General features: G+C 33.5%; 1 protein-coding gene across 2 annotated transcripts; it reads left to right on the top strand.

Annotated features, from left to right (window-relative positions):
• Positions 1-7,127: 7,127 nt before the first annotated feature.
• Positions 7,128-19,775, top strand: LOC138310694 (innexin unc-9-like). Of its 2 annotated transcripts, none has more exons than XM_069252022.1 (2): positions 7,128-7,640; positions 17,870-19,775. In XM_069252022.1, the coding sequence occupies exons 1-2, from the start codon at positions 7,633-7,635 to the stop codon at positions 19,230-19,232; spliced, it is 1,371 nt and encodes a 456-aa protein (XP_069108123.1). In that variant the 5' UTR covers positions 7,128-7,632; the 3' UTR covers positions 19,233-19,775. The 2 variants fall into 2 exon arrangements, with proteins under 2 accessions (XP_069108123.1, XP_069108122.1); XM_069252021.1 differs by lacking the exon at positions 7,128-7,640 and adding an exon at positions 13,618-13,799.
• Positions 19,776-21,424: the final 1,649 nt, after the last annotated feature.

The raw sequence follows: 21,424 nt of genomic DNA, 5'->3' as shown, positions 1-21,424 counted from the left end.
ATTGTTTGCTTATTTTTGCGTCAGAGATTTAATTTCGCGGTGATTGAAAATTGCGAAATTCAATTTTGCGAAAAAGTTTCAAATACAATTACAGTAATTTTTTAAACTGTAAATTGCGAAACGTCGTTAGTTCTTAAAATGCGAAAATATTTTGGTTTGCATGATGATGTCCGTTAGTTCTAAATGAAAATAATCGCAGGACATCACATACACGGGAGGCCCTCCTTAAATAATAACATAAACCCAACAAAACTTATTTCGAAATGAGTGACGAAGGGACCTGTTACGTGTAGTGCTCTACGTCCCTGCCATAACATCTGTCATGTTTGTTGGCAAAGGTAAACTCGGGTTACTGACAGATGACCATCATTACAACTAAGCCCGGACGAACATCATCGTCGAAGGCAGTTAATTAGATGTAGAGCACGTTCGCAATTAATGTGTATTATGTGTGGGCTCGATAACACAGTCTCTATACTTTTGTTTTGTTTGATTTATTTTGGTTCAGATAAGGTCTTTTAAGAACGGCCTCATCTGTATGTATGTAATGTGTTGTGTGTGTGATTGTCTGTACGCTTTGGGAGGCTGCAGTATATTATTACATGACAGTATGCTTCAGCGAGATATCACTATCAAATGGACAAAAGATTACAATATCGCAAAGAGACACAACACTAACATACGCAACCTCCCAAAATATACAGACATCCACACAAACACATTACATACAGGGCAGGCCGTCCTTAAATGTTTCTGAGCGTAAATAAGAGGTAAAAAATAACAAACAAACAACACAATTTATTTTCTAAATAGTAGCTTTTAATTAATATTACTTTCAGTTGTGATCATCATCAACCTGAATTAAATCACCAACCAACGTCGATTTGTATTTTGTGACCCAAATATGGATGGCTGATTGAAGAACGTCCGACATATCAAACAATGGCCCCCATGGTCTTACAGTAAAACTCAAACGTTTATTGGCCTATTGAATAATTTGCTGTACGATTTAACACATTATACCTACATTTTACGTGTATGACAGTTAGCATAAATCACAGGACGTGAATCTATAGGAAAATAGTACCGTGACGTAATTATCACACCAAATCACATTAATATTCTAGTTTCAGTTCTGAGCTTCGTTGTGACATGAATCAAATACTTATTAGAAATAAGATATCTAGAGATTGTTACAATCTAATAACTGGAAGAGGATGCATGCATGATAGTCATGAATTGCTAACATGACTGAAATGCTTTAAAACGACAGAATCAGATTGAAAAATAAACACATATATTTTGTTATCCATCAAAGACTTATTCACCGCTAAACACTTTTTGAATACGAATGTTTATTTTGCCAAACTGAAAACTCACTGAACATGTTTCAAGTCATTCAAGTAAAAAAATCTTACATAAAATAAAGTTATTATTGTAATATTGTAATAGATTTTTAAAATATAATATCACGAATCTATAAAATATGTAACAGGTCGGATACAAATTAAAATCGTACAATCGGTTGAACAAATTGTAATTGGACGAATATGGGTGACAGATTCATTATCTAAAGTTCTATCTGTTAGCCAAGGTTTTATCCTGCGACCTTCACTGTTATGGCGTTACTCAACAATAGCGTAATTAATCATCTATTACATTTCTTGTCAGTGCACAACAGAATCAGTCCCGAGATCTCGCGCGAGCTGATTAAAGGTCACAAGGTCAGTGGTGTCAATACCAACATGGCGGCCGCATGCGATATCTAGGGATACATTACAAAATAATGATGTCGCACCTATCGAAGACAAAACACGCTAAAATGTAGATTTATATACTCAAGATTATAAAATTTATCGCCACGCTGATAGAATTAATGAATTAAACACGATGAAATATGGGTTTGTGTCCTGTTCCGTTTCCGGAATCTAGTTTTTATTAGTTGGTACCTGACACGGCATTTTTATGACCTTTGCCGACAGAACTCCTAGACGACATATTTGGGCCTAGTTCAATTTTTCATTATTTTATGGTTCCTTCTCGGTCAGTGAACAAGTCGGTATGCATTAGTAGAACTGCATTAAGCACGGCTTGTTACAACTCCTACATAGCTGTAATTAAAATCATATATTGGTGCATGTGCAGTTAGTACAAAAACTTAACATACATTTGTAAATATTTATGAATATTTTATTTTTATTATAAAAATATTCTTTTGTTCATTTCTTCATTATGCTATAAAATGCACTTCGAGCAGCTTTGACCGAACGCTGAAAAATGAAGTTTATTAAAATATACGACGACAATACTTTTTTGTTTTATTCATATAACATTTTGACAGTGTAGCATTAGACGAATTCTGTTTGAAGTTAAGGTTATTTACCATAATTCACACCAAACAGAGTACATACAAATTACTAATTAGAAATCTCATAAATTTTATTTATTGTTGAACAGGTGCTTCATCGTATGTGATTTGATTTATGAGGTAAAACGTCCTATCAACATTCAGGGTCATTTAAGGATGGTCTTTCATGTGTTGTAGTTTGTCAAAGTCTGTATGTTTTGGGAGACTGTGGTGTATTCGTTTTGTGTCTCTTTGCAACAGTGAATCTCTAACATGCCACTGAAAACACTCAACAAGCACATCCTACACGGCCAAATTATTCTGACAACGAGCAAACCAGTCGTCCCACTCCCTGTATGCTGAGCGTGAAACAGGAGCAAAAACTACCACTTTTATTGACTATGATGGATCTTGGCCGATGTACAGAGCTAAAGACCTTCGTCACTGGGGCAAATGCTCAACTCGGGGCCATCATATATGATATTGCTTATTTGTTGCAGAACACAAAGAGATATAACATGCAATCAATATTCTAAAATCCCTTTCAGGTCTTTAGTAGGTTCCTGGTGTTGGACACCAAGAGAAAACTATTGTGTATACTTTTGAGGGACAAAAACAAAAGTCTTTCACACAATGGCGAACGCTCGATTCAATGCCAATAGTCGGGCTTTGTTTAGGGAGATGTTAGAAAGAATTTCCAAACATGTTGTTGATAAAAATATGTTAAACCTTAATAGATTAAACATCATGTAAAGCCTTATACAGATGGTGCAAACCAATACAATAAATATAAAACATATATAGATTATACATGGTGACGGTTGATGAAGGAAAGCAAAGGTATCTCCCTGAAGAAAACAAAAAAATATCGATAAACCATAAATTTAATATATCTTTGATATTCTTTTCTGTCTCCCAAATTAAAACATTGTAGTGACATGATTCTAATTATAATTGATTAAAAGAACATAAAAAGATAAAGTCATTGAGGATAAAGAGAAAATACATTTCACCACATAAAGTCGTCTTTTACAAGTAGCCAGTCAGTATAACTATAGTACGGCCGCGATAAAAGAGCAGGAACGTATACCGTGATCCCACAATAATGATGACCCACCACTCTGATTTATTGAATCAATAAGATCTACAGATTTAGTGCTTGTTACAATTGTAAATCAGATGGGAGGATATATTTGTTGTACATAGACCAATCAACTACATGAATTCCATAGACAACACACTGATAAATATTTGGAATGTACTATTAAATTATGGATGTATCAAATTCAATTAGCATGATTAAGAGGGTCATTCATCTCACACTTTATGCAGTCCCCGAATTTTCGAAACAAGCCGTAAAAACCGACTCAAGTCAAAAATGTTCATTTATGTAATATAAGGAGAAAAACATCATTCAAGAAATCGAGGGTCTGGTAGCCATAAGAAATAAGTTACATTTTGCATTGAAAAATCCTGAAATTCTGATTTTGTATCTATTCATTGAATAAATATCGATTAAAAAATTAATTTCAATCTAGCTTTACAAAATATTAATTTTATCTAGAGATAATTACACATCAGACAACATTTTTAGTGTAGAAACTCATAACTAGCAAGTGGCCCGGGTATTGTTCTACCCTGAAATCAATCTTATGCACACTGGGGTCATTTCGAAGGTCTATTTTTCATTAAAATGGTTATACCCTGTAGAAGGTGTACATAAAATGTTTGATCAATACTTATCATACACTGTGTATTGCACATCCCACGCATATAACATATACCCTACATGACATCAGAATAAATTTTTCATAAAACATGACTCGATATTCTATATTAAACATCTAAGTTTGTTGGTCTGATAATATACAACCATAAGACTAATGCGATAAACGTTATCGATGTCGCTTAAATTAAATTAAACAATAATTATTCACTGTTTGATCTCCATTGTTAATTGATCAATCAATTGTTGTTTAATTGTCAAAACATTTAAATCTCGTGTACACTTTAAGTATCTTAGTTGATAGTCTGTTAGGGGGATTCAGGGGTCAGTTTAAATCAGATTTATTTGAGCTTAACTAGCCATAAAATAATTCAATTCTTCTGAAATCTAGCTCGATAGCTGTAAACAGTTTATGTTATAAATGTGTATGTACACTTTATGACTTTTTTACTTTGATGTTTATTGCATTATATTTGTATAATATTATCTATTTTGAAATACAATGTTTTGTTTTAGTTTTAATAATAATACGTGTTGTCATGTATTGTTTTTTTTTATTAAGAATTTATCAATAAATTTTGTAACACACTTCATTTATTCTAGTTTAGCTATGAATAACAGCGCATGAAATGTTTAAACAAGGATGAGATAAAAAGAGACTACTTTAGCGGACATTTCATCGTCCTGTCCCACAGGTAGTCAGAATTGTACTAGCTACAATGTTTCGACCAACTATTAGTAGTATACACGGTGGTATGCTTTAGTGGGATAACACTATAAAAAGGGCAAGAGTGTCACCATCACAAGGAGAGATAGCACATACCACAGTCTCCCAAAACATACAGACAGTCACACTTCATAAATGAGAGACTGTCCTTAAATGACTATTGATGTTAATATGATGTCAACATAACAACCAACCAAATCCTGCTAATAATGATTAATAGAATCTTACATGGGTCTGTTAAGTGGACAGGGATATCTCAACCCGACTGAATTTTTTTGTTGGTCAACACTGCACTGCAATGGGCATGTGCTCGTGAGAATATCTTTCACGAGGGTTGAGATATCCCTGTCCACTTGATAGACCCATGTTTGATCTTTTTCTCCCATACTTTCATGACACAATAATTAATTTTTATTTGTTTTCATACTAAATCCAACTTTCTGATTGGCAGATACTTTTTCTTCATATACTATGAAGAAAAAAATCCGAGAATGGCGCGAAAACCTGACGTTATCATGACGCAACAATAGCGACGTCGATGTTGCGTATTGATTTTGAAAAAATAATCCATTGGAAAGTCAATGGAATCATACATTTAAACGTGTTTCATGTTATCAAGTAGTCTGAAAAATTAATTATAAGCATTGATGTACTATTTTTTTTATTTCATTGGGTTATGAAATAAATTTTGTTTGCAAACTTTTGTGAAAATCCGCTACGCGGATTCACACAGTTTGCAAACAAAATTTATTTCACACCCCGATGAAGTTAAAAAAAACCAGTGACATCAATGCTTAATTATGAAAATGTAGTTTAAGAAAGATTTCCAAAGCGCCGCCATTATAGGAACGTCACAGTGTGTCAAAATTAATGACGTCGTCGACAATACACCGGATGTATTGATGACGTCACGTCATTGTGTAGTGCGTGTGAGCGGTCTTTTCCCAACCCCGGTAAAAGACATAGTAATCGTTTCCCTAGCAACTGCGGGATAACCCAAACAAGTATAAGAGAGAAAAAAACTCTTACCTTGCGCTGTATACTAAGATATGGCATTAGAATTGCACATGTTCTTTCAATGACGTGATTATAAACTGCTACCGGTTTATCTGAAGGTATTGAGTAACATTGAATGGATGCTCAACCGCCGAGAGAGCATAAATGACACTCATCATTTGAACAACAATAATAATAATAAAACAATATGTAATTCATAACATATAGGACATAGTGCCATGTGATTTTTTCGGGATGTAATTAAATATTTTCAATATTTTATCTTAAAGGTTTCAATAGTGGTAATGGTGTAAAGTAAGTAACTTTAGTAACTGAAGACAAATACTAATTTGTCTGCTCTTGTTTTTTTATTGAGAACAAATACTATTTGTCAGCGGTGAGGCATCTTTAAAAAAGAAAAAAAAATGAAAATAATAAATCAACCATAATATATCTTGTAGAACTCTTACACATCACCTACAGGCCAGATCTCAGTAAATCATTTAAATAGTAACACAGTATTTGATAAAATCCCAAGTTTACAATGAACCACAACGTAAAATATTTCAAATTCAAAAGGTACTTGTTTTTAAATTCTAGGTTTAGGTTTTTATTTTTGTTTTACCTGGCATTTAGATTTAAATACGTAGAAGTTTACATATTTCCATGCTTTAAATAGTAGCATAATAAAATATAAATCAAACGCGAAATCCTGCAACAAAACCATTATTATTGGAAGAAAAACCTGTAACGCAGATAAAACTGGACTTCTGAAATCATGACCAAAGGACACTAGGTATTAACAAGTACAAATGTTCATTGTTTAGAAAAACTTATCACCAAGGTTTTTTTCACTGTGATATAACAGATTTAAAGAATCAAATGACGAAAACTCAATCAAAATCTTATGTGATGTGATATTCGCGTAATTAAAGGTAAGGTTTCAAGCATCGTCGAAAATAACTCAAATTTTGTCGCCTTTTACGATTTCTTGCAAATTTATGTGAATATCTGCCAAAAATTACCAGCATTTGAAAATATTCAGATTGATTGATATTTCAAAAAAAATCTAATGCAGGCGTATATCTATAAAAATTTAAGAATTTACCTTATGATTTGCACAGGTGTGAATACGGCACGCTATTCGCAAACAATTCATCAAATTTGAACTATCAAATCAGTTCTAGACTTAATATGAAATAAATCTGACCTATTTGTGATCTAGGGGTAAATGTTATAACATAAAAGTTCATAAAAATGTAAGTGTCTGATATATAGTACATCTTATCTCAGGCTAGACATTTTTGTGTTTGAAAAAAAAAACTCCAGGCCTACGATAATTCAATACACTTGTATTTCAGTAACACACACAGCATCAACGTTAATCTTGCGCTGTTATTGGCATTGCAGATGCAAGCGTCTTGTCGACCCATCAATGCCAAGCGGTTTCCTTTCTGTTCATCTTTTACTGCAAACATTGGTCGAGTCATAAATCACAAGAGTTGTTACGATCTGTTCCTTTGCTGTAAAAAGAACATTTCCGATGTTATTCTCAAAAACGAATGTCTGGAAACTGTAGATAACGTACGGGAGAAGACAGCCAAAGATGAAATGCTGGCAAAGTTTCAGTACTCTACCAGTCAGCTCTAATTACTTTCAAGCGGAATCCATCGCCATAGGAACAATTTGGCCGTGCACTTAGCCTCCAGACATCGAACTTTCCCTCGTGTGATACTGGACGGCTGATGGGTAACAGATTAGCGTGATTATAAACAAAGGTGTTTCCTCATCAACTTCTACTCTCTTTAGCTTGAGACTTTCCGTATCAGCTTTCTGATGTCCAGGTAATGTTTTGTAACGGTCTTGAAGCACGGGGCTGGCATTGTTGAAAACCACTTCTCCGCTGCTAGCAGTGTTTTACTAGATAGAACTAATAAAAACCGTTTCTCCGCTAACAATTTCTTAGTTGTTAACTAATATTTTCTGTCTTAAAATGCACTAATAATTATCTTGACTAATTAAATAGCAATTAATTATTCTTCGAAATAATATAATTTTAATCGATGTGTGATAATAATATCTTAAAACAAGTATCTTAACATTGGTAATTATCCACTAATATCTTAACATAAGATCTAAGAACCATTATCTTAACATCAGTGTTTTTATAATTAGCTTTCTATTGCATTTAATTAATGGCTATTATCAGCGTAGCATAGACAGCAATTTAATTGATCATTTTCTACGCCATGCACGCTTATCTATAGACATGCATGTGTAGAGAGTCAGGGTCTGATTTTTCGGTAATTAATAGCCCCTTTGTAAAATAACTATTTAATTAGACTTTATCTCTTTAACAAAGTTACCATTAACATTAGAAAGGACAAGTTCAAAACTTCAAAGAAGTCGATGATCTTGATAATGTGTATTGTACGTTTTATATATCCAACAGGAAAGCAGGCAGCTATCTCCTCCTAGGAGCGCGTGTCTTGGTAATTTCGTCTGCCTTAACGAAGAATATTAAAACAGTATGGTGCATTTTCGCAGACGATAACAACTTTTCAAACACGCCTCTTACTTTAATAATAACATATTGTGACTGTGTTTTGCAAAATTAACGATTGTATTCTTTAGGGGAAGTCAAAGTCAGTGCAAATGTCTATCGGTAGCGTCGACTTATGTAAGTTAAAAAGAAAAAATAATCTGCTGGGAGATATTTTTTTGTTACATTAATTAAAGATGAAAGTTGCATCAAAGATAGCATTGGTAGTCGGGTAGGATTCACATCATTAAATATATTACCAGTTTATGGTTTTGTAATGGTTACCGTAAAAATGGTAAGAAGCTGATTTTTTTCCTGTGATTTTGAAGCTTTCCCATCTTAAGGCTCTAGAAATCTAGATTGTAATGACCACCAGCACGGATATTGGAGAACTATTTTAGTAAACTAGCTGTAGTTCTAAAACATATAAAACAAAAGATAGATAGATATATGGGTTTTTTTTTTAATTTCGTGACGAAGCTACCCATACTTTGAGAACTAAGTAAGAAAGGTAGCTATTTTTATTCGATTCGTGGTTGCCATGGAAACAAACAACTTGTGAAGTATAAGAATTAATTATCCAGGTGCGTTGAGTTAGTTTCTCTCGCTCTGTTTTCTACATCGCTCATTATGTTTCAAGCTGAGAACCCTCCCGTTACCTAGCAGTTTTATCTGGCAGACTGTTTCGAGGTATGAAAACACACGACTAGTCTATATAAATAACATTTAACTCGCTTCGGTACCAGACCCATTACAGCTACGTCATCACGTAATCCAATTTATAAATACACTAGCGCGCGTGCATTTTGTTTCATTAATATTTATCCTCGCGTGTATGTGATGTATACCGTTATCATTGGTATTCAGGTTCATGATGCGATGTTTTACATTGTAACACTACTCTATAGCTGTTATTGTTCTGAGTTCATCACGCTACGTTACGACGCAATGATATAAAAAAAAATCAGCGCGCGTGCATTTCGTTTCCTTTTTTATTTATTCACGCGTGCAGTAGCTCTACATTGTTATTATGAGTACTCCTGTTTCATACTGGTAACACTATTATCTAGATATGTTCCGGTTCCATCATATTACATCATGATGTGATTTGATTTATAAAATAAACATCAGCGCGTGTGCATTTCCTTTTATTAATATTAGTCCACGCGTGAAGGTGCTGTAAGTATTACCATTGGTACTCAGGTTTCCTTTCTATCTACATTTTTTTATTTTATTTTTGTTGTGTGATGTTTTACGCATTCATGCTACACTATTCTATCGCGGATAAGTTCAAGATGTAGATTTATATATAGGTTACTGTTAATATCATTTAGGTGATTTACATTTTCAAGTGATATTGGGAGGCAATTCAATGGTGAATTAAAACCCCATTACCACGTGATATACAGATAAAACTTTCAAGGTTTTCACATCGATTTTGGTGTTCTTCAAATATTTAGTACATAAGAAATGTAGATTTATATGTTACGATGTTGTAATACAAGAATATTTATGTTTTCAAGTGAAATTGGAAGACATATCAATTGCGAAGTTAATACCCCTTCATCTTTTGATGTACAGATGAAAACCTTCATTCGATTATGTTGTTCTGTTGTAATCACCCTTTCTATAAAGCATTCGTAAAATAAATTTTTACCAAAGTACACCCATTAACAATCTAGTGAGAACAGTAAGTATCCCTAATGAAACCCTATTATTATTTTAAGCATGCACGTGTATTTAGTTTATATATAAGATAACACAGGGCAAAATAAAAACACAAAAAAAACAATTTACACAACTGGATGTAAACAATGGCGATAACTGAATAAAGTAAAGCAAAAAAAAATTTTGACTTAAAAGCCGATAAAATATACACGTATTTTTGTTGAGATAAAGGTATCGAAACATATTTAAGCTTTTCTAAATTTCATACAATGCAATGTTATTTAAAATGAATACACATATGACATAAAAATTATAAAGAATATCATCAAGTTTTCTTACCCAACTCGTTCTATTAAGTAGTTTTTATCATAAATAAGTATATTCCACTAAACACATTAAATGATAACCAAATTTACAAATTCTATATTACAATATACATGTACATTGTACTATGTTCTCTTCTTGATCGGTTACTTCTACCATGTTAAAGGTTAATAAATCAACGTATCACTTTCATAAGACGTCAACAATTGTATCCATTAACAAATATGAAACATTTGATTTACTTAATGTTATAAAATAATACCAATTTCTGTCACATAATTCCTAGTTTGACACCTTGCTGATCCAGCACCTCATTTACAAATATTAATAATCTTAATCATATTCTAAATATTTCTATAAGCCTGTAATTAATTGATTGCGTGACAATTATCGATTACGCTTTACCTATGATAACCTATGAATGTTGCGGATCTTTGTATTGTTTTAAATCTATGCGTCACCCGTTTAGAGCTGCCGGATAGAAGAAGAACAGGCGAAGAGTTAATAAAAACCCAACAGTGTAGAAGGATCACCATTCTAAACCGGCCGCTGTTGTTCACAATTGGATGGACAGCATTGTTTGAAACAAAACAACACAATGAATGCGGAGGCCATTTTTCTAAGCCATTGACTGTTGATACTGTCGCGTATTAACGTGTTAAATTAAGATTAGCTAGTTAATTATCGTTGATTGTAAACTCCCACAGTCCCGCGGAGCGTATAATAGCTATATTTAAGATGGAACTGATATACCATTATCAGGTACGGATGTACACAATTGACATACGGTCAGGCAGACGACAAGAACAAGGAAGGCGCGATATTCAAGTGAAAATCATGTTACATATTCTTATCATACTTAGTTGTGTGGCCTTAAAAACAGTGATATATCATCGACATGTAATTGCATGTTTTTGTGGTTTTTTTCGTATGAAAATATCGAAATTTAACCTGTATTACCCGTGACGGATTTATTAAGGTGTCTGATATTTCTTTCACAAGCTCTGTAAATCTTTTTCGCGACTTCGAGGCCGTAATGGCACCGTTCGCCGAAACCTATCGTTAGTTGTTGACTGGGTTTTTTTCTCGATGTAAGCGTTTGACTTGCATCAAAATGTGGCATGTTTTAAGCATTTGTGGCTACTACTAAGCACGATAAGACATATTGGAATCTAGATAATGAGGGATTCGTTATACAGATCAAAGATAAAAAACAAAACAGAAAGTGTAATTAGGAATGTTTCGGAATATGATCTATCATCTTAATCTTCTTCACAATTTTAATAAAAATTATGGTGGTATACAAGTCGAAAAGAACAATGAATAATTGGATAAAAACATATGCAAAAGACAGATTTAGACAAATATTCAGATATAATCAAGGATATAAGAAAAACAAGTCTTCCCCAAGAAAATAGCTTTATAAAAAGGGAGAGAATTTCATTATCACAAGGAGACACAATACTATTTATACAAGGGAGATTGTCCTTCTATAACCTTATATGTTTATATATTGGAGTACATGCATTTTTATTCATTTCGTATCTCTTTCCACAACATTTTTTTCTGATCTTATACCTAGTCGTCGATTGGTTTATTAGTTTAACGTCTGCCATGGTCATAAAATGACCGTTTCCAGTGTTTCTCGGTACGTTACGTGTGTGGAGTGCGTTCATGTTTTGGGAGACTGCTGTATGTTCATGTTGTCTCTCCTTGTAATAGTGACTCCATTTATAGTGCTATCTCACTGAAACATACTGCACTTACTCGATGACAATTTTACATATCTGAAACAAATTATTATTACCCGATCTTGTTTTGAAATGGAAATTGCGAAAATAAGTTGCTGTGGAAGAAAGACGATTAAGAGAATGTTAAAAGTCTGTATGAGGCTGAACATTCAATAAATACATATAGTATTTTTTAAGGCTAGGCATAGTATGTTTTTAAAGTCATTCACTATTGATTTCACTATAAAAATATTGACATGCTTTTGTACTTATCGACCTTACGAAAATTAAATGAATGGAACAACACGACCGAGATCCATTCAATCCTATAAAGACCTTTTAATAGATTTCTCTATTCAGTTTTGTTGAAGACGGTTGAATGTTGGTTTCTTGTTTACATTGTTTACATTGTTTACAAATCACATGTTAACGTAAAGATAATATGGATTTGTATTGATAGAATGATTTTTATAGTCAGAGGATCGTCAGATGAATACTGTAACCGAGACTAGTACATTGCGTATATAGGCCTATATATGTAACATGTTATAGCCAAACCTGTCTATAATGACCACCCAAGGGACAATGAAAATGGTCTATATAGCACAGTGATCTTTAACCAGGTCACAATTTGACAAAATTGACCATCTAGGAACCCGAGAAAGTGGTTTAATTAAGCAAGTTGTCTTAATACAGAGGTAGCTCAATCGGCTAACACAGAAACTAATTCTGACTACGACATATTTATGATTGACGCAACCCATGAAATAAATGTACACTCAACATTTCATGTAATACGATTTTAAGATTAAATTGGGAATATTGAAGAAAACATAAATATTATTGCTTTTTTTTTAAATTTCAAGATGACTATTTCTCATTATGTGGAATTGTTAATAGGACTGAACAAAAGATACGCAAAATATCAGTCGATTTACAAGGAAGACTGTATCATGCAGCAACTATCCAACTAGAATTAAAAAATGTACAGTGTACATCAGTTGTTCCGACTACGTTTGCTATATATGAGTATATATCGGGATATGTCGTGAAATATGCTAACCTAAATGGCAGCTCTTACTATGTTTCCCAAGGGGAGATAAGCCCGATAAATAAGGATACTGATTGTTACCCGCTTTGAAACGTTGTTTACAAGTATCATTATGAAAACTTGGCAGTCAATCAATAAATAATATTTTAGACCATTCCTAAGAAAAACATAAATGGCAACATCGATTATTTGGTTATGATACAATATTTGATATTGCTTGCACCACCCAACTGTTCTACTTTTTAAGGTCTTGCAAATGTGAGAGGGTGCTTAAAGGGTTGATACCACTACAAAGGACGCGAGCAAAGGAACGGAATAGCAATCAAATAAATTCCAAGCTCTAACTCCTGAGGTCAAAATCCTCATTATGTAGCGTTAAGTCCTGTGATATACATGTAGTCCACTTGAGACAAATAGCTTACAATATTACGCTGGCGCCTGCGAGCCATCGTAGAAATGCTCTTGTATGTTAGTATATATATATATACACCTGTAGATAGGCCTAACGAAGTTTTCCTCATTGAACTAAACCTCTGCCAATTCGCGGCTCAAATAGAACATGGCGGAACGTAGGATTAACAAACTATGAAATTATGGACATTGGTCATCATGCTCAGCCTCCGGACTAGACGTTGAACATTGTTTCTTGACAGTACAGCTGATGGTCAGCCATGCCAGTGGTCACATTGTGAGTATATGAGGGGACAGAGGGTTAAGGGGATTGAAGTAAGGGTCTATCAATTACAATGTTTTCAATATGACAAGTTTGATGTGTATCAAATGTTCGAGACATTGGATACCCAAAGAATATGATATATACAGTGTGTAAAGTATGACACTACATTTTGATGTAAACTTCGTGTATGGGGATATGTGAACGATTTATAATGGTTAACTTCAAAATATCTATATTTAACTTTTTATCTGAACACAAAAAATATATTTCAGATCTAAAATATAGAAATATTTAACTCATAAAAATGTTATATTATTTTGGAATATTGTTTATATCATATACAGATTAAGTCTTTTAAGTTATTTATCAAGGTTCAAGTGTATTTTACAATTTAATTTATGGTTTGTTGTTTCCATTATACAGCTAATTTCATTTTCTTAATTCTTAATTACATTTGCATAATCCCGAACATATCCTTACGTGCGTAATCAGTACATTATTGCATATGTTTGTTTACTATTTCCAAAGGAGTTCATCATTATCGCCATTTTTTTTAAAGTGAAAGTTGTGAACTTTTATGAACGATTATATCCCACACTGATTGATTCTTTCACTGACTAAAGTTCATCTACCTGTGGTTTAACAAGCATTGTTCTCAAAAAAGTCATTTCTCATTTCATTAATATGAAATCCACAACTGATCTTTCGATCTAAATGGGTTCGTTACGAAAGGCTGCCAAATTTTATTCTACATGTATGTTTGTAATCAGTTTTGTTTATTTACCTTTTTATCACTGACGAGATTCAGAAGGACATAAGAAAATGATTAGTATAGGCTTGATGATAAAAAAAGAAATTACAATAATTTCAAAATAAGCTAGTCAAACATGTAAATAAAGACCATCCAAGACACCAAGAAAAAAATGACCAAGTCAAGTCATCTTGATAAAGAGATCGAATTGTGTTGAAATTGACCATTTTGGAACCCTGGTAAACCGATCGTATTATACAGAGGTGATGGCCATGGCAGATTTAATTTAACTTATATTAAAAAAAGTGTTTAAGCATTTCGCCACCATCCATCTACCTCTGGGTCTACTGTGATAAAGTGGCTTGATTAGTCGACTTTCAATTTTCCAATATATATCTATCAGTGACAAGATTTAGGCCAATGTATGACCATCAGGACGTGGTTCGCTGACTTTTTTCAGAAAACTCGGGATTTTTTTCCAAATTTGAAAACAGCATTTATACCAATGTAATTTGCAACTTATTAACGAAAAATCTAGCCATTTTTCAGTCCTGTATGCCTACCATGTTAACTTTTTCCGAGATGTTTTGTTTTCAATTTTAAGAAAGTGTTTATGCACAAGAATTCTGAAACTAATCAACAAAGAACATAGACGATATCATAGTCCTGTGTGTCTAACCTCAATAAAGAATGTGTTTGATTGAACTCTCTTAACAACATATTGTCGCTACGAGATACAAGATGCCCGTCGAATGTAGGTTTTTAGGAAAGAAGCATGCCTGCACGTTTCCCCGTGTAATTAAGCGCGTGCATGTTGTGTCATGTGACAACATAAAAGACCAATGAATGGAAAGATAACATAAAACAACTGTCTAGTTCTAGTGCAAAGAGACACAAGATTATAAAAGAATGAATGTAAACACTTACACACTGTGCTCTTGTATCGTAGGAGGAAATGTCGACTATGAGCATTATTCAAGTTTTTCTATTTTGATGATTTTCTATGAGGGCTATAACAAATATGTTCTGAATCAAGGCTGTCATTGATGTTACGGTGTAATTGGAAGATGATAGGCCTACTACACCAGTTATTGTTACGTAGATACCTTTATTCCACTGAGTTATTTAGTCTATATTATTAACCCTTTTTAACTTGAACCACCACTTCAGTAACCTTTGTTGCCTGCGTTATACGTTTCCACGCCCAATGAAGAAATGCCAATCGATTATTTTACTGTTCCCATGTGAAATACATGAAAATAAGTTGGTTTACATTTATTCAATATATTTTTATTAAAATAGAAACTGATTAATATGAATTTATATATAATAATATTATATATCAAAGAAATACAATTTAACAAAGCATGACAATTTATTAGCTCGTGCCCTATCCGGGCCTCGAACTCACGATCTACGGCACCCAATCGCCTTACCAAACATAGCTGCGCCTTCTACCACTGCGCCACATCCACATCCCCTTTGAGGGGCAGTAGTAGAAGGCGCAGGTATGTTTAGCTAGGCGATTGGGTGCCGTAGATCGTGAGTTCGAGGCCCGGATAGGGCACGAGTCAATAAATTGTCATTCTTTGTTAAATTGTGTTTCTTTGATATTTTATATGATATTATATAAATATTATAAAAAGCCATCAATGCAATAAGTCACATTAGTATCACTAGAGCTTTCAGTGTTGCCCCCATCTTCAGGCAATGTGTCTAATGTTATAGAAACAACATTGTGGCGTAACATTATCGAACAAATAAAAAAGGAGATAATAACGTTATATAATAGAAAGTTAATAATGCTAATGGTACTAATTCCTGTTTAGTGTCAGTTACAATATATCAGAAAATAATATTAATATTCATAGGTATTTATGCAAGTAGGTCTTAATTCTTAGGAACGTCGTTACATTCATTAAATGAAGAATTCGAATACTGAATGAATTAAGCATTTAAATGTATCTACCTCTTACCAAAGTCTATATAATTACTTCCGATAATAATGAGAAAACATATGTTCATTATAATTAAAGTCAGTTTTATATGTATGACATAATGATACAGGATCTTCTAAGGCAGCTCATACTTTAATTCAGTTTTCCTTATATTACATCGTAATGGGTTCTCAATGAAACATTACGCTGTCTGTGTCTGAACCATTGTAATTTTAATTACTTTAGTCCGTTTTATTGAATCATTTTGTGATTTAAATGCAGTTATAATAACAAATGATACATGGTACGCTATCACATAATGGGTTTCGAGATAAAAGATATTTCAGTTGTGTTATGAGAAAAAAATAGCTTAACTTAATTGCAGTTTTGTTTTGTTTCTGCTGTACATGTGTATATAATTTGATGAGAAATTCATAAAATGACACGAAAAGAGATCAGCAAACCATTTAGTAGAAACAACAGGAAGAATGATTAGTGTATTTAAAAATGACTGCGCTATTTTGCACGCAGATTACTAATCCATTATAATGTAAAAATGAATATTCAAAATTGATTTAATACAATGTATCTCTACAAATATTTACAGAATTTGATCAGCTGTAAAAATAATGTATTAACAATATACATGTGTATTTCCTTTGACCTTTTCTGTCATAATATGACCGGATCGGAGTTGATGTTCTGTTCGATTCATGTACCGACATTGGCGGCATACTTTAGTGATATAGCATTATAAAAAGGACAAAAGTTTCACTATCACAAGGAGACACAACACCAATGTACCGCAGCCTTCACAAACATATAGACATTAACATATCGAGCACAAGGGAGTCCGTCCTTGAATGACCTTGGATGTTTCTTGGACGTTAAGCCTTACAAAGGAACCGACAATTCTCATAGATAAAATATCTTTCCTTATAGCTGTTTTTCCAGTTTTATTATGTCTGTTTTATTCGATGTCGTTTGTTTTGGGTCAACAGACCACATGGAAGACTTATTATACTCTATGGTTTTCATATTGGTGTTTTATTGAATTGATATATAACGATTACAAATAAGATATTTTAATATTATAAGCTCATTTCTAAATTCAGTTTTGCGGCTTAAAGCCCCTTATAACCTAAACATTGTTTTGCGTTAGACACATTTAACTTAATTGAAGCATTCATATATTAACATGTAACTTGTTCTTTGTCTGGTATTTGCGAGCCTATGCATCCGTGTAAAGGAGTAGGTGCAATACGGGTCGATTTTTGCCCCATCTGAGATTGCTTTTATTTTGATACAATGTATACATCAATATCAGTGATGGGAAGTGCTAGGTTAACTTTATCTCAGAATTAAGACTTAATATATTTAATTTTTTGTTTCAGTTTGGACTATATTCTCGGTCCTCTTATCGTCAACCCTGGATACCGGAAGGCGTTTGACGACAACTATATTGACCGAATGTCGCGTTACTACAGCATCATATTCATTCTGTTCTTCCAGATCTATGTAGTGACCGAGGAATATGTGGGAGAACCTATATACTGTTGGTGTCCGCCAGAATTTACTGAAAATGAAGTTTATTATACAGAGAACGTCTGCTGGGTGTCAAATACATACTATATGCCATTTTCCAAAACCATTCCTCCAAATTATCAAGCGCGGAAAGACGAGTCGATTGATATCACTTATTACCAATGGGTACCTTTAGCCTTGTTTCTCATGGCGTTGCTATGTTACGCACCACGTTTCATATGGAGATATGCAACAGCCATGGCAGGTTTGGATTTGAAAAAGTTCTGTGTTCTCGCTAAGCACTTCCGGCATTCCTCACCGGAAGAGAGGGAACAACGCCTGCGCAATATGGCGACCTACATGGATGTGTGGTGTACCGGGATAAATCGTTACAGGGCGGGACTGTACGCCCCTATAAGGGAAAGACTTAGTCAGTACTGCTCCCTAGGGTGTGGTAGGCACTTTGGCACGTTTTATATAAGTCTAATGACTTTTATAAGGTTTCTTTATTTTGTAAATGCATTCGGACAATTGTTTTTCTTGAACGAGTTCCTTGGGAATAAATTTTACGTGTACGGATATGAAGTGATACAAGCATTCCTTCAAGGAAAAGATTGGACAATGTCTCCCAGGTTCCCACGGGTGACATTATGTGATGTGGAGTTTCGGCAGCTCAGCAATGTACAGCGTTACACCTTACAGTGCGTGCTTCCGATAAACTTGTACAACGAAAAGATATTCTTAACTTTGTGGTTTTGGTTTTTCGGACTATCCATATTAGCTCTTATTAATCTGTGTTGTACCATCGCTATTTTCGTCATACCATATTTCAATGAAAGTTTCATCAAAAAGTATTTACAAATGATGGGTGTATACGGTACCTCCGTGTGTTCTAAAAAGCTAACTTATAAATTCATCCATCGCTACTTACGCCAAGATGGCGTCTACGTTCTGAAAGAACTATCTGCGAACGCAAACACCGCGATATTGCAAGAACTGTTCGGGTATATTTGGGAATGTTTTATAGAGAGAGAAAAGCGGAACGAATTCGTTCCAGTATACCGTTATGTGCCACCAAATCCATCGTATCGCAATATGTCGTTACTATCGTTCCCAAACGCTCCTCTCAGTGCACGACAAGGAACGCCTCTTATTGTTAGCAACGGAACACTACGTCACATCAGTGAAGAAGACCTTGACATTGAAGAACACGGAACGGAAACATTCGTATGACGTAATACTTTTAGTGACTTTATCAATTCCTGTGTAGCTTCATCATGCGCCTTGTGCAAAACACTGTTTCAAAGTAATCATCCTGTCAAAGTAAAGTTGTTGAGTGAATTTGCAACACGAATTTAGGACCGATCCCTGCTGATAATTTTGCTGAATATCTCCAACTTCACTAGCTTTGTTATGTTAATCTTTATGTAAAGATGGCGTTTCATCATCGTTATGACCCTGGTTGTTGTTTTGACATTCAACTAAACAAACCAAACAATTACATCAATGCAAAAATAACGTCCATGAATTCGGTGACATCGATGTAATGGTATATATAAGACGTCGTACATAATTGATTATAATGTTCGAAATCCGTCTTGAATATCTGATATGATTGCATGATCATCCATGTTCGTTTCATCTTATTCCATTAGTAAATTCGCAGCAACGTTTTATAGCATGTGACCTTTAGATTCGTGGTAACGTTACCTTAGAGATACACTAAAGTACCGATATTTTTGTGCATAAATGTTATTAAATATATGTTATGTTATAGGTTTAGGATTTTTGTTGTCTTTTTAACATAAACATAAGGGAACTAGTGGTTAAGATACCTAAACATATTATCACAAGCCACCCTCACCTCTAAGTCGCGAGTTCGAACTCGATGGTTGACAATTGTCAAGGTACATAATGTACAGACTAGTGGTCGGTTGCTTTCTACGAATATAAACCTGGCACATCATTAAATGACCATTGCTGTTAAAATGACGTTCAAGAAAACAAACCAAAATATACATATCAAAACAAAATATATAGGACTTTTATATTTTCCCGAACAATATTTCAGTGATTTTAATTGTTTCTTGAAGAGAATTATTGGTAATATTGTTAGCGTGAAATTACAGACAGATACAATGCAGGTCTCATCTTAACAATTAGATCACATATAAATATAAATGTTATTACATATTAAAGATATCTAACGCAATGTGATGAAAATAAAGTTTTATTCTCACACCATTTACTAATGTGATTCACATTCATTTTTTGCTTTTTTTCTTGAATTTGTAATATACACATTATCCCAGATTTAATGTCAATACAATAATTCACACTGTTATTAAATAAATTCCTGTGAAATAAAACTGAAATAAAATCTAACGTCATAAGAACGACCGAAATGTGAGATATTTACATATTAAGTGTTAACTAAATATACACCATACTCATATAATTCTTCATGGTGTTTAAACATTAATTAAAGGAACTTTAATCTTTATAATACATCTTATCAAGTGTAGAATGCTTTGTCTTACCACCGCCCGTGCTAGGTATTCTTTCCATTGTTTGATTATCATACCTGAAAGGTGACAATCGTATGACGTCATTAACAAAGGTGTTATCATCTATTCCGATTATTATTTTGGAATACGGGCCAGATTTTATTTTGTTCTCGTATTTTACCTCTGACCACATATTTAGTATTTGGTAATAGTTTTATTAAGTGTAAAATGAAAATGTTGTATAGAAATGTACAATTCTTATTATGAATCTGGATACTATTTGGATGAAAACTATAAGTAAAGGAATGGTATTATATTCTGAAACAAACATAAGATTCAAAATTATAAATTGTCAATAAATTAAACTAACAATGCTTGGAGTCAATTAGATCAAAGCTTGATGATTTCATCAAATGTTATTAACATTGTTCTTGTTACTGTTCATTGGTAGCCTGTGAGAACAATTGTCAGACTGGAAGATACCGACACTTTAAAACAAATTATACAATGTAATATTAATTGGGGCAGCGTAGGTGATAAATAATTAAGTTTTTCCGAAACAACAGAAATTGATATTCTAGTGATAACAATCTGACAGCTAAATACCATTTTAAATATTTATCTATGCAAGTGTCAAACATAGAATGTTTGAAAAAAAATATTTCAAATATGTTTGGAAAATATATGACTCATCTAGTTCAATGAGACTGATTTACGTATCACGTGATACCTGATAACGTTTGTGCGGGACTAGTATCTCCAGTGATTATGGAACGTAACTCTGAAATCTTCTCGCTGAAAAAACGTTATCGAGGGTCACCAATAGAAACAATAGTCCAGCACAAACGTTATCAGGTATCACGTGGTACGTGATTTCTTCCCATTAAGTTATTGACAACACAATTTACGGTTTCAACC

Source organism: Argopecten irradians, chromosome 16 (assembly GCF_041381155.1).
Source record: "Argopecten irradians isolate NY chromosome 16, Ai_NY, whole genome shotgun sequence".
In the NCBI taxonomy this organism is placed as follows: domain Eukaryota; kingdom Metazoa; phylum Mollusca; class Bivalvia; order Pectinida; family Pectinidae; genus Argopecten; species Argopecten irradians.
The sequence above is the reverse complement of the archived record's forward strand: the minus strand, read 5'-3'. Positions and strand labels throughout refer to the sequence as shown.